Here is a 12,434-nt window from a genome sequence, read left to right on the forward strand (position 1 = left end):
AGTGCTCCCAATGCTCCCTCAGTGCTCCCTCTCAGCCCTCCCAGTGCTCCCAGCGCTCCCAGTGCTCCCAGTGCTCCCAGTACCCCCCTCCCAGTGCCCCCAGTGCTCCCAGTGCTCCCTCCCAGTGCCCCCAGTGCTCCCAGCGCTCCCAGTGCTCCCTCCCAGTGCTCCCTCCCAGTGCTCCCAGCCCTCCCAGCCTTCCCAGCCCTCCCTCCCAGCCCTCCGCCCCCCGCACTCCCAGCCACAAAACCCCCACTCCCGGTCGGGCTCGCCCGTGGTGGAGCGCAGAGGAGGAGGAGGAAGAGGAGGAGGAGGAGGAGGTGGTGGAGGAGGAGGAGGAGGAGGAGGAGGGAGAGAGAAGCCAGAGAGAAACTTGTCTTGGGGATTAATAGGAGGCAGGAGGAGGGAGAGGTGCACACAGGTAAGCTCTGGGCAGGTGTTTCCCCCTCCAGGCTCTCCTCGCCTTGCCTGAGCCTCCCAGCCAGCGCTCCACGATGCTCCTGCCCTCTCCGGCCTTCCTCCCATCCCCAAAAACATCTGCTCCTCTTCCTCTTTCCCCCCTCTCCTCTTGGTTCCTCTGTCCTGCGGCGCTCTGCAGTCTTTGTTCTCTCTCTGCTCCGCTTCCAGGAGTTTCTGGGGTGGACGAGGGGAGGATTTGGGGACCCGGGGGGTGTGACAGCGCTGCGGTCACTGCCAGGCACTTTTGGGGGGACATGAGGTGCCCTTTGTGCGTCCCCCACACCCCAAACCCCAGCACGTTCGGCTCTGCAGCCAAACTGGGGGAACTGGGGGAACTGGGAGGGCTGCACAATCCCTGCTCTGGAAACAGGAGGGAAAACAAGCGAGGAAAGGGAGAGGCTGAGGGGAGGAGGGACCCCTCCGGAGCCAGGAATGCCACCAGGAGCCTCCGGGGACATCGGGGCACCTCGCGCTGGGTTTGGGGGTCTGCTCCCATGGAATTTCAGACGGGAGCAGGGTGGGAGCGAGCAGCCCCACAGCTCCAACGGGCTGTTTTCTGCCCAAAATGTAGGTGGCAAAGCCTTTCTTTCCTGCCTGGATCGCACCGAGCATTCCCAGGGAATGTAATCCCACTTTTCCTGCCCGGAGCTCAGCTCCAGGTGGGCGGGGAGGTGCAGCCCCCTCCTCTCGGGGGTCCCGGGGTTCTTTGTCCCCGCTCCGCCAGGAGGAACGAGCGGGAAACAAAACGATGTTCGCCGAAATCCTGGGGAAAAAACAAAAACAAAAAAAAAAAAGGAGTTTTGTTGGAAGGAAAAGGAGTTTTGTTACTTGGAAAAGGCTGATCCCAGACCTGCCCTTGCCCTCCGGCTGGAGAGGTTTGGGGAAAAGCAACTCCAAAGCAAAACATGGGAATTCATCCCTGTGGTGTGTGCGGCGTGTGAGGGCTTGGAAACTTCCTGGGGGTCCTGGGATCTTGGGATTCTGGGATCATGGGATCCTGGGATTTTGGGATTCTGCAATCTTGGGATCTTGCAATCTGGGATGTTGCAATTCTGGGATTATGGGATTCTAGAATCCTGGGATTTTGGGATTTTGGGTTTCCACAATCCTGGCATCCTGTGATCATGGGATTCTGGGATTTTGGGATTCTGGGATTCTGCGATCCTGGGATCTTGCAATCCTGGGATCATGGGATTTTGGGATTCTGGGATTCTGTGATCTTGCAATCCTGGGATCCTATGATCATGGGATTCTAGGATCCTGGGATTTTGGGATTTGGGGTTTTTGCAATCCTGGGATCCTGGGATCCAGCAGTCCTAGGATCCTGCAATCCTTGGGATCATGGGATTCTGGGATCCCGGGATCCCGCGATTCCAGCCGTACCTCGTGTGGCACCCAGGGCATCCCAGCGCCGTTTCCTGGCACAGCCAGAATGCGGGAATCGCGTCCCTGCTCCCCGGAGAATGAGGGATCAGCGCTTCCAGCCTGGGAAGAGATCAAAGCGCAGTCGTGGGAAGTTTTCCCTGCCCTTGGAGGAGGGGATGAGGCGTCGGAGCCGCTTCCCAGCCTGAGGGAGAAGCGGAACGAGGCGAGGCGGCTGCTGGGGGGGCGAGCGGGGCGTGCGTGGGGTCCGGGCCGGCGGCGCTTTGGCAGCGGGATCCGCTTTTGTCCCTGTGCAGGCGTTCCCAGTGCGTGTGGCAGCGGGATCCGAGCCGGCAGCGGCGCTGGGAAGGGCCGGGACACGCAGGGAGGGAGGAATTGCTGAGACCGAGGGAGCAGCGGGAAGGTGATCCCGGCCAGGGCTGCCCTCCTACGGGAGGAGGGAGCGGAGAAAGGGATGAATCTTTGGGAAAGATCCCATGGATGTGGGGATCCGAGAGTAAAGGACAAGATGAGCCTTTGGAGAGGATCCTGAGGACTGTGGGGACCCAGGAGCAGGGGACGGGATGAGCCTTTGGGAAGGATCCTGGGGATTTGGGGATCTGGGAGAAAAGGACAAGATGAGCCTTTGGGGAGGATCCCGGGGACTGTGGGGATCCAGGAGCAGAGGATGGGATGAGTCTTTGGGAAGGATCCTGGGGATTTGGGGACCTGGGAATAAAGGACAGGATGAGCCTTTGGAGAGGATCCCGGAGTCTGTGGGGACCAGCGAGCAAAGGACAGGATGAGCTTTTGGGAAGGACCCCCGGGATTTGGGGACCTGGGAGCAGAGAACGGGATGAGCCTTTGGGGAGGATCCAGGGGACTTTGGGGACCCGGAAATAAAGGACGGGATGAATCTTTGGGAAGGATCCCGGGGTCTGTGGAGACCCAGGAACAAAGGACAGGATGAGCTTTTGGGGACGATCCCGGGGTCTCTGGGGACCCTCCTGGCAGGAGCCCAGCTCTGTTGTCACCGTGTCCTGGCTGAGCTGTGGCAAATGCTACCCGCCCAGCGTCATCCCAGCGGGAATGGGGCAGGACCGAGTGTCCCGGTGGGTGTCACCCATCCCTGCATGGACACAGCTCCATCCCAGTGGGAACGCAGCAGGACCCAGCCCCGGCTCCAGCCCGGCTCCGCTGCTCGCCGGGAAAGGGCTGGGAAAGGGCGAGACCCGCGGGGTTGTTGCATCAGGGCTGCGCTTCCCAAGGGACCCCGGCGACGCCCCGGTGACAGCCTGGCTGCCCTCGCCCTTTTTCCACCATTCCCGGCGCTCCAGAGGCGCTGCATGACGAGCTCCGAGCTGGGTCGGGCTCTCGCAGAGACACGAGCGGTGCTGGACGCGAGGGAAGCCAAGGAAGGAGCTTTGCCCGGTCCTTGTGGTTTATTTTTATCTTGTTCTGCTTGTTCTGCTCCGACATTCCCTCTCCCAGGCTGGAGAGGGGCTTTTCCCCCACCAGGGCTGATGGGAATTGCGGGAATGTGCTGGAAAGGGGCCCTGCTCAGCCATCCAGGCTTCTCCTGCCTCTCCCAGAGTTTAAATTCCCTTTATCCCTCTGCGGGGAGCGGGATCTCGCACAAACACCAGGATCCAGCTGCTCGCTGTCCCCTCACCGCTGCTGAGGCACCCGAGGGACACCGAGGGGACTTTGCGGTGACAAATCCCCCTCGGTGACCTTTGCTCGGCTCCCTCTCGCCCCGGCGTGGCCGCTTCTCCCTGCCCTTGGCATCCATCCCATCCCATCCCATCCCATCCCGGGGCTGGCAGCCAGCGCCGCTGGAGCTGGGGGTTACTGGGATGCAGGGAAGAGAAAATATGCGCAGAGCAAACCCCAGTGGCATTCGGGGCTGGAATTTCCAGCTGTTGCAAGGATTTTTTTTTTTTATTAATAATTTTTTTGTCCGTTGTAACCAGAACAGCTGAGGAAGCAGCTGCCTCCTTCTGGGAAAAACCCCGGGATCTGTTGGGTGCCTTGGCCCTGCAGAGCGAGGAGGTGTCAGGGCTGGTTTTATCCATGAATTGAGCCTTTTTTCCACGCCAGGCCGTCGGTTTCCTGAATTCCTGCGTTGCTCCATGACTTAACTTTGTTCCAGTGGCGCGGATTCCTTGTGGGCAGCTGGAATGGAGCTGTCCCACAGGCTCTGGAGGGATCAGGGGGTGGGATTTGGGAATTCTGCTCCTGGAATTCATGCCAGTAAATCCAACTGGGTGGAGGACTTCCAGCTTTTCCTGGGAGAGCCGGCTTGGAATCTTCCAGTGATTGTGACGTGTTGGCGGCCTCGGGCTCATTGCATCCCTGTTTTTTTTGGGAATGTCGCCGCTTTCCTGCAGTTTGTTGGAAAAAAAAAAAAGTGGATTCTGCTTTCTCCAGGCAGGATGGGGACAGGCTCGCCAGGGGAAGGGTGGTGGCAGTGCCACAGGGCTGGGACAGTCCCCGCAGGGTGGATAAAAGGGGTGGCGTCACCCTCCCACCACTGCCCGTCTGTGCCGACAGAATTCCACAGGATTTTGTCACTCTCCAGCCAGAATTCCTGGCTGGGGTGGCTGTTCCCGCTCTGTGCCGAGTCCCCAAACATCTGGGATGTCAAATCCTGGTGTGGAGGGGACAGGGCAGGGTCAGTGGGGTGACAGCGCTGCCCTGTCCCCCCAACCCTGCTGGGACATTGCTGGGTGGCCTGAGTGGATCCAACACCTGGATCACAGCTTGGAAGGTCGTGTCCTGGATGGAAGATTGTCACCTCCCAGCTGGAATGGTCACCTCCCAGCTGGAATGGTCACATCCCAGGTGGAATGGTCACCTCCCAGCTGGAATGTCACCTCCCAGCTGGAATGGTCATCTCCCAGCTGGAATGGTCACCTCCCAGCTGGAATGGTCACCTCCCAGCTGGAATGGTCACCTCTCAGCTGGAATGGTCACCTCCCAGCTGGAATGGTCACCTCCCAGCTGGAATGTCACCTCCCAGCTGGAATGGTCATCTCCCAGCTGGAATGTCACCTCCCAGCTGGAATGGTCACCTCCCAGCTGCTCCCTCCCCTCTGCACCGGGCCAAGCTCTGACCTCAGCTCTCCCTTGGGTCCTTGTGGGGGTTAAAATCCAGGTTTTGGAGCAGAGAAAAAACCCATGAAAAGCTCTGGGATGCCATGGGAAGCTCTGGGACCCCATGGAAAGTTCTGGGACCCCATGGAAAGTTCTGGGACCCCATGGAAAGCTCTGGGACCCCATGGAAAGCTTTGGGACCCCATAGAAAGCTCTGGGATCCCATGGAAAGCTCTGGGATCCCATGGAAAGTTCTGGGATGCCATGGGAAGCTCTGGGACCCCATGGAAAGTTCTGGGACCCCATGGAAAGTTCTGGGACCCCATGGAAAGCTCTGGGACCCCATGGAAAGTTCTGGGACCCCATGGAAAGCTCTGGGACCCCATGGAAAGTTCTGGGACCCCATGGAAAGCTCTGGGACCCCATGGAAAGTTCTGGGATCCCATGGAAAGCTCTGGGACCCCATGGAAAGCTCTGGGACCCCATGGAAAAGCTCTGGGACCCCATGGAAAGTTCTGGGAGCCCATGGAAAGTTCTGGGACCCCATGGAAAGCTCTGGGACCCCATGGAAAGCTCTGGGATCCCATGGAAAGCTTTGGGACCCCATGGAAAGCTCTGGGATCCCATGGAAAGTTCTGGGACCCCATGGAAAGCTCTGGGACCCCATGGAAAGTTCTGGGACCCCATGGAAAGCTCTGGGACCCCATGGAAAGTTCTGGGATCCCATGGAAAGCTCTGGGACCCCATGGAAAGCTCTGGGACCCCATGGAAAAGCTCTGGGACCCCATGGAAAGTTCTGGGACCCCATGGAAAGTTCTGGGACCCCATGGAAAGCTCTGGGACCCCATGGAAAGTTCTGGGATCCCATGGAAAGCTTTGGGACCCCATGGGAAGCTCTGGGATCCCATGGAAAGTTCTGGGACCCCATGGAAAGCTCTGGGACCCCATGGAAAGCTCTGGGACCCCATGGAAATCTCTGGGACCCCATGGAAACCTTTGTGAGCGAGATCCATGTTGTGTGTCTGGGGAAGGAGCAGGATTCTGCCAGAATGGGAAGGGCACTGCACAAACAGATCCCCGTCACGGATTTTCCCATTTTCCTGTCACCGAACCCAGAATGAGGGGACAGGATCACGTCCATCCCCGAGCTCTGCTGGGCTCAGGATCCGGCAGCTCCGGGCTCTGCTGGCTCCTTCCCTGCTCCTCCCTTCCCCCAGCGAGATGCCAGAGCCCTGATGGAAAGCAGCCGGCCCGGGAGGCGTGCGGGGTTAACCGGAGCCAGATGGGCAGGAACAGGCTGGGCCGGCAGGAGGGGCCAAAACAGGAACTTTTCCTGGAGAAAGTCAATTCCTTGGAGGCCCAGGAAGGCGTGGGGTGGCTGCAAAAGGAGCTGGGGATGGCAGGGGTGGCCCTGGAAGGGGGTGGGCCAGGGGGTCCCTGCGGTTCCCAGGTTGGGTGGGGGATTTTCTCCTTCCAGTAGTGTCTGCTCTGACCCTTGGGCCTGTCTGCAAACAGAGGGAATTGTTTCATCAAAAGGGGATTACTTTCAGCGGCCACACCGTTGTTTTCCCGTTGTTCAGTAACTGAGGGATCTCAAAGCTTGCTTTCATTTCAATCTCGCTTATGGTTTCCACATTCTCAAAATCTTTTGCCAGACAATCACATTTACAAGGCTTTCCTGTTCCATCTTCCCCAGCACCCAACCCCTCTCCTCGTGTCCCTGCAGGAAATCACCCGGACCATGAGGGCGACCCTTGCGTTCCTCCTCCCGCTGGCGCTGGCGCTGGTGGCGAGCGGGCAGCGCCGCAAACCGCCCCGCCGGCCCACCCGGCCTCCCCTGCCCTTCGAGGAGCCCGTGGAGCCCACAGAGCTGCCCCCTCCCCTCCCTCCGGGCCCCCCGTCCGTGTTCCCCGACTGCCCGCGGGAGTGCTACTGCCCGCCCGACTTCCCGTCGGCGCTGTACTGCGACAGCCGCAACCTGCGCACGGTGCCCGTCATCCCCGCGCGCATCCACTACCTGTACCTGCAGAACAACTTCATCGCCGACCTGCCCGAGGAGTCCTTCCGCAACGCCACCGGCCTCAAGTGGGTCAACCTGGACAACAACCGCATCCGCAAGGTGGACAGGAAGGTGCTGGAGAAGCTGGAGAACCTCATCTTCCTCTACATGGAGAGGAACCAGCTGAAGGAGGTGCCCTCCTTCCTGCCGCCCAACCTGGAGCAGCTGAGGCTCAGCAGGAATCAGATCTCCAAGATCCCTCCTGGGGTCTTCAACAAGCTGGAGAACCTGGTGCTGCTGGACCTGCACCACAACAAGCTGAGCGACGGCGTCTTCAACAAGAACACCTTCAAGGGGCTCAAGAACCTCATGCAGCTCAACCTGGCCCACAACATCCTGAGGAAGATGCCCCCCGGCGTGCCCAGCGCCATCCACCAGCTCTTCCTGGACAGGAACAACATCGAGGACATCCCCAGCGATTATTTCAAGGAGTTTCCCAACCTGGCTTTCATCCGGCTCAACTACAACCAGATCTCGGATAAGGGGCTGCCCAAAAATTCCTTCAACCTCACCAACCTGCTGGTGCTGCACCTGGCCCACAACAAGCTCACCAACGTGCCCTTCATCAGCCCCAAGCTGGAGCACCTCTACCTGAACAACAACTCCATCGAGAGTGAGTCCCAGGGGTTTTTTTGGGGAGGAAAACCTTGGAAAAGTCGTTTATCACCCGGTGGGATGTGATGCCTTCAAAGGGGTGGGATGAGGTGGGGTGGAGGGATGATCTGGGTGGAAGGGGAGGAGCAGAGTGAAATCCCTCCTGGTGCTGTAGGATTTTTCCCAGCTGTCTTCTTTGGGGCCACCTGCCCTTGGAAAGGCTCTTCCTCTGGAAAAAAATCGGGATATTTAATGAGGAAAGCTTGGGCAGATGTTTTAGGGACAGATGCCAAACACACGGCTTGGGATGGTGAGGGAACATCCCATGGAGGCAGAGCAGCCAGGGCTGCCCCACACCATCCCAGGGAAATCCAGCTGCAATTCCACGGCAGAGGTTCCGGGGGCGGGGTGATCCCTTTTGTCTCCGGAATGCCGCCGCATCCCGAGCTGCGCTCCCGAGAACCGTGACCTACTTCGCTCCTGATCAAAAGCCAGATTTTCCCTCTAGCCGGGGCTTTGAGCAGCCTGGGATTGTCCCTTTTGGTGGTAAAACAACACCAATTTGGGGTTCAACAGCAGGGGGGGTTCAAAAATCCCTGTCCACATTCCCCTTTCCCTTACCCACATCCCACTCTTCCTCCTCTCCGCATTCCCCTTTTCCCTAACTCTCATCCTGCTCTTCCTCTTCTCCATATTCCCTTTTCCCAAACCTGCATCCCACTCTTCCTCTTCGCCACAATCCCTTTTCCCTAACCCTCATCCTGCTCTTCCTCCTCTCCACATTCCCTTTTCCCAAACCTGCATCCCACTCTTCCTCTTCGCCACAATCCCTTTCCCCTAACCCTCATCCTGCTCTTCCTCCTCTCCACATTCCCCTTTTCCCAAACCCCACTGTTCCTTCTCTCCACATCCCCTTTTCCCTAACCTGCATCCCTCTGCTCCTCCTGACCACATTTCCTTTTCCCTGACCTGAATCCCACTGCTCCTCCTCTCCACATTCCTTTTACCCTAACGCGCATCCCACTGCTCCCCCTGTCCACATTCCCTTTTCCCAAACCTGTATCCCACTCTTCCACTTCTCCACATTCCCTTTTCCCTAACTCACATCCCTCTGTTCCTCCTCTCCACATTCCTTTTCCCTGACCCACATTTCACTGTTCCTCCTGTCCACACTCCCTTTTCCCTAACGTGCATCCCATTTCTCCTCTTCTCCACATTCCCTTTTCCCTAACCTGTATCCCACTCTTCCACTTCTCCACATTCCCTTTTCCCTAACCCACATCCCACTCTTCCTCCTCTCCACATTCCCTTTTCCCTAACCCTCATCCCACTGCTCCTCCTCTCCACATTCCCTTTTCCCTGACCCACATCCCTCTGTTCCTCCTGTCCACACTCCCTTTTCCCTAACGTGCATCCCATTTCTCCTCTTCTCCACATTCCCCTTTCCCTAACCCACTGTTCCCCCTCTCCACATTCCCTTTTCCCTAACCCACATCCCACTGTTCCTCCTGCCCACATTCCCTTTTCCCAAACCTGTATCCCACTCTTCCACTTCTCCACATTCCCTTTTCCCTAACCCACATCCCTCTGTTCCTCCTGCCCACATTCCCTTTTCCCTGTCCCTCACCGCTGTGTGTCCCCTGTCCCCGCAGAAATCAACGGCACGCAGATCTGCCCCACCTCGCTGGTGTCCATCCAGGATTTCTCTCCCTCCGACCTGGACAGCGTGCCCCGGCTGCGCTACCTGCGGCTGGACGGGAACCTGCTGAAGCCGCCCATCCCTCTGGACCTGATGCTGTGTTTCCGCCTGCTGCAGTCCGTGGTGTTTTAGCCCTGCCCGCCTCTCCCAGGCTTTGCTCGGACATTTCAGACACGTGGGACCCTCTCTCCCCCTGCTCATTCCTCGCCTCCATCCCTCTCCTCGTTTTCCCCTTTTCCTGCCCTGCGGGGACAGCGGTGGCTCCTTGGGGACCGCGCTCTGCCGTGTCACAGCTCGCTGTCCTTGTCCCCCGGCCCTTGTCCCCGGTTCCGTCTCTCCCTTGGTGCCCCGCAGGGTTTGGGGTCTGTCCGGATGGAGCCGCGGGGCTCGGGGTGTGTTCAGCACCATGAAACATTCCCGGTGGGTTTTGGAGCTGGGATGGGATGAATTGGAGCTGAGGGTGGTGGGATGTGTGGAGAGGAGGGAGGATGGACAATCAGGCCATCACAGAGGATGGGGACACTCCTGTCACCCTTCTGGAGAGCTTTGGCTCCACGTTTCTCCAGACGAGGAGGATCTAAATCCCGCCTGGAGCTGTGGATCTGTGGGGATGGAGCAGGGAGGGTTTCCTGCCCGTGTGTGGGGGGAACACCTTCCCACACCCCCTGGGCAGGAGCAGACCCTGCCCGGCTTCAAATCCCCATCCTAGAACCGATCCATGGGATCACAGCCCCATCCCAAAATCCTGAATTCACAATCATGTGATAACAGCCCCATCCCAAAATCCTGCATCCACACCCATGGGATCACAGCCCCATCCCAAAATCCTGAATTCACAATCATGTGATAACAGCCCCATCCTAAAATCCTGAATTCACATCCATGGGATAACAGCCCCATCCCAAAATCCTGAATTCACAATCATGTGATAACAGCCCCATCCCAAAATCCTGAATTCACATCCATGGGATCACAGCCCCATCCCAAAATCCTGAATTCACATCCATGGGGCCACAGCCCCATCCTAAAATCCTGAATTCACAATCATGGGATAACAGCCCCATCCCAAAATCCTGCATCCACACCCATGGGGCCACAATCCTGAATCCTTCCCTGTAAAATCTTTGGATGTAGAACCACACCCGTGGGGCTGCAGTCCCATTCCAGTGTCCTGCATTCTTCCCTCTAAAATCTGGGATCAAGGGCCACACCCATGGGGCCGCAGCTCCATCCCAAAATCCTGAATCCTTCCCTCTAAACTGGAGGGATACAGGGCTACATAAATGGGGTCACAGCCCCATCCCAGAATCCTGCATCCTTCCCTGTAAAATCTGAGGATTCAGGGACGGATCTGTGGGATCACAGCCCCATCCCAAAATCCTGAATTCTTCCCTCTAAAAGCTGGCATCAAGGGCCACACCCATGGGGCCACAGCACAATCCCAAAATCCTGCATCCACATCCATGGGATCACAGCCCCATCCCAAAATCCTGCATCATTCCCTGTAAAATCAGATCTGTGGGGTCACATCCCCCATCCCAAAATCCTGCCCCCTTCCCTCTGAGATCTGAGGCTCCAGGGCCACATCCACAGCTCAGTTTCTCTCCAGAGCCAATCACACATGGCTGGGCTTTGCCTTTTTAAATTTTTTTTATTTTTTTAAATTAGAAATAAAAGGAAGGGAGAAGAAAAGGGAAGAATCATCCTTTGGAAGGGCTATTTTTGTCCCTGCTCTTCCCCGTCCCCACATGTATCTCTTCCCCCCCTATAGCTGTACCTGCATTTATTGGGTCTCCGGGTTTAGGGGGGATTATTCTCTTCTTTTCTTCCTGAGTCTCAGGATTTGGATTTAAAGGCCGAGCATTAGAGAGAGGAAAAAAAAAAAAAAAAGAAAATCAAAATCCAACTGCAATGAGCATTAAATAAACCAAAGAAAGCTCCTTTTGTGCCCAGCCTGCAGAACTGACCCTTCCCAGGATGGCCACGGACGGGCACCGTGTCCTCCTCCCTGCAGCTGGCACAGGGGTGCTCCCCTTTTCCCATTCATTAAAACCTCCTGCTAATTAAGGAGGGTAAAATCTGCTTTTCAGCTCTCCCTGCAGTTGGGTGGAACAGGTTTGAGCCCTAAACCCGGACGGAGCCCCCCTGGATTTATGTATATTTATATCTGATGTGTATATAGACTGGTAGAATGTACAGATATTCCCAACGGCGCCCGCACCTCCCAACCCGGCGACTTTATGGGGTTTTCACTCCCACTCCCTGCAGCAGTGGAAATAAAATCGTTCACAAGGGACCCTGAGCCTCTCCCTGATCCGTCCTCGCCTTCCTCAGGTGCTGCTGCATCCAAAATTTCCTTGTTTGGGGATGACTCTCCCAATGTTTTTGGGGTTTTTGGGGTTTTGGCTGGGGTGATGCTGAATTTGGGAAGGAATTTTTTGGCTGGGATGGAATTCCCAGAGAATCCCTGGATTCCAAACCCCAAATCTTTCCCTTTAAAATCTGAGGATTCAGGGATACATCTATGGGGTCACAGCCCCATCCCAGCATCCTGCACCTTTCCCTGTAAAATCTGAGGATTCAGGGATACATCTATGGAGTCACAGCCGCATCCCAAAATCCTGCACCTTTCCCTGTGAAATCTGGGATTAAAAACCACATCCATGGGGTCACAGCCCCATCCCAGCATCCTGCATCCTTCCCTGTAAAATCTGAGGATTCAGGGACACATCTGTGGGATAACAGCGCCATCCCAGCATCCTGCATCCACATCCATGGGGTCACAGCCTGACCCCAGTGCCCCAAATCCCACATCCCATGGATGTGGTCCTGAATCCCTCTAAAATCTGGGATTAGGGACCACATCCATGGGGCCGCAGCCCCATCCCAAATTCCCTGTAAAATTTCAGGATTCAGGGATACATCCATAGGGTCACATCCCCATCCCAGAATCCTGCATCCTTCCCTGTAAAATCTGAGGATTCAGGGATACATCCATGGAGTCACAGCCGCATCCCAAAATCCTGCACCTTTCCCTGTGAAATCTGGGATTAAAAGCCACATCCATGGGATCACAGCCCTATCCCGGCATCCTGTACCTTTCCCTGTAAAATCTGAGGATTCAGGGATACATCTATGGAGTCACAGCCCCATCCCAAAATCCTG

The 12,434-nt window shown here is 56.9% G+C and overlaps 1 protein-coding gene across 2 annotated transcripts; it reads left to right on the plus strand.

Moving 5' to 3' along the window:
• Positions 1-311: 311 nt before the first annotated feature.
• PRELP (proline and arginine rich end leucine rich repeat protein) lies at positions 312-11,565 on the plus strand. Of its 2 annotated transcripts, none has more exons than XM_064733197.1 (3): positions 312-421; positions 6,614-7,589; positions 9,223-11,565. In XM_064733197.1, the coding sequence occupies exons 2-3, from the start codon at positions 6,659-6,661 to the stop codon at positions 9,399-9,401; spliced, it is 1,110 nt and encodes a 369-aa protein (XP_064589267.1). In that variant the 5' UTR covers positions 312-421; positions 6,614-6,658; the 3' UTR covers positions 9,402-11,565. The 2 variants fall into 2 exon arrangements, with proteins under 2 accessions (XP_064589267.1, XP_064589268.1); XM_064733198.1 differs by having other exon boundaries at positions 6,644-7,589.
• The last annotated feature ends 869 nt before the right edge of the window (positions 11,566-12,434 follow it).

This window comes from Zonotrichia leucophrys, chromosome 26 (assembly GCF_028769735.1).
Source record: "Zonotrichia leucophrys gambelii isolate GWCS_2022_RI chromosome 26, RI_Zleu_2.0, whole genome shotgun sequence".
NCBI lineage: Eukaryota > Metazoa > Chordata > Aves > Passeriformes > Passerellidae > Zonotrichia > Zonotrichia leucophrys.

Excerpts from the sequence above, each read along its gene's own strand:
- PRELP (XM_064733197.1), top strand. The coding sequence starts at position 6,659 with ATGAGGGCGACCCTTGCGTTCCTCCTCCCGCTGGCGCTGGCGCTGGTG. Across the intron at positions 7,590-9,222 it reads GAACAACAACTCCATCGAGA|AAATCAACGGCACGCAGATC; the intron begins GTGAGTCCCAGG and ends CTGTCCCCGCAG.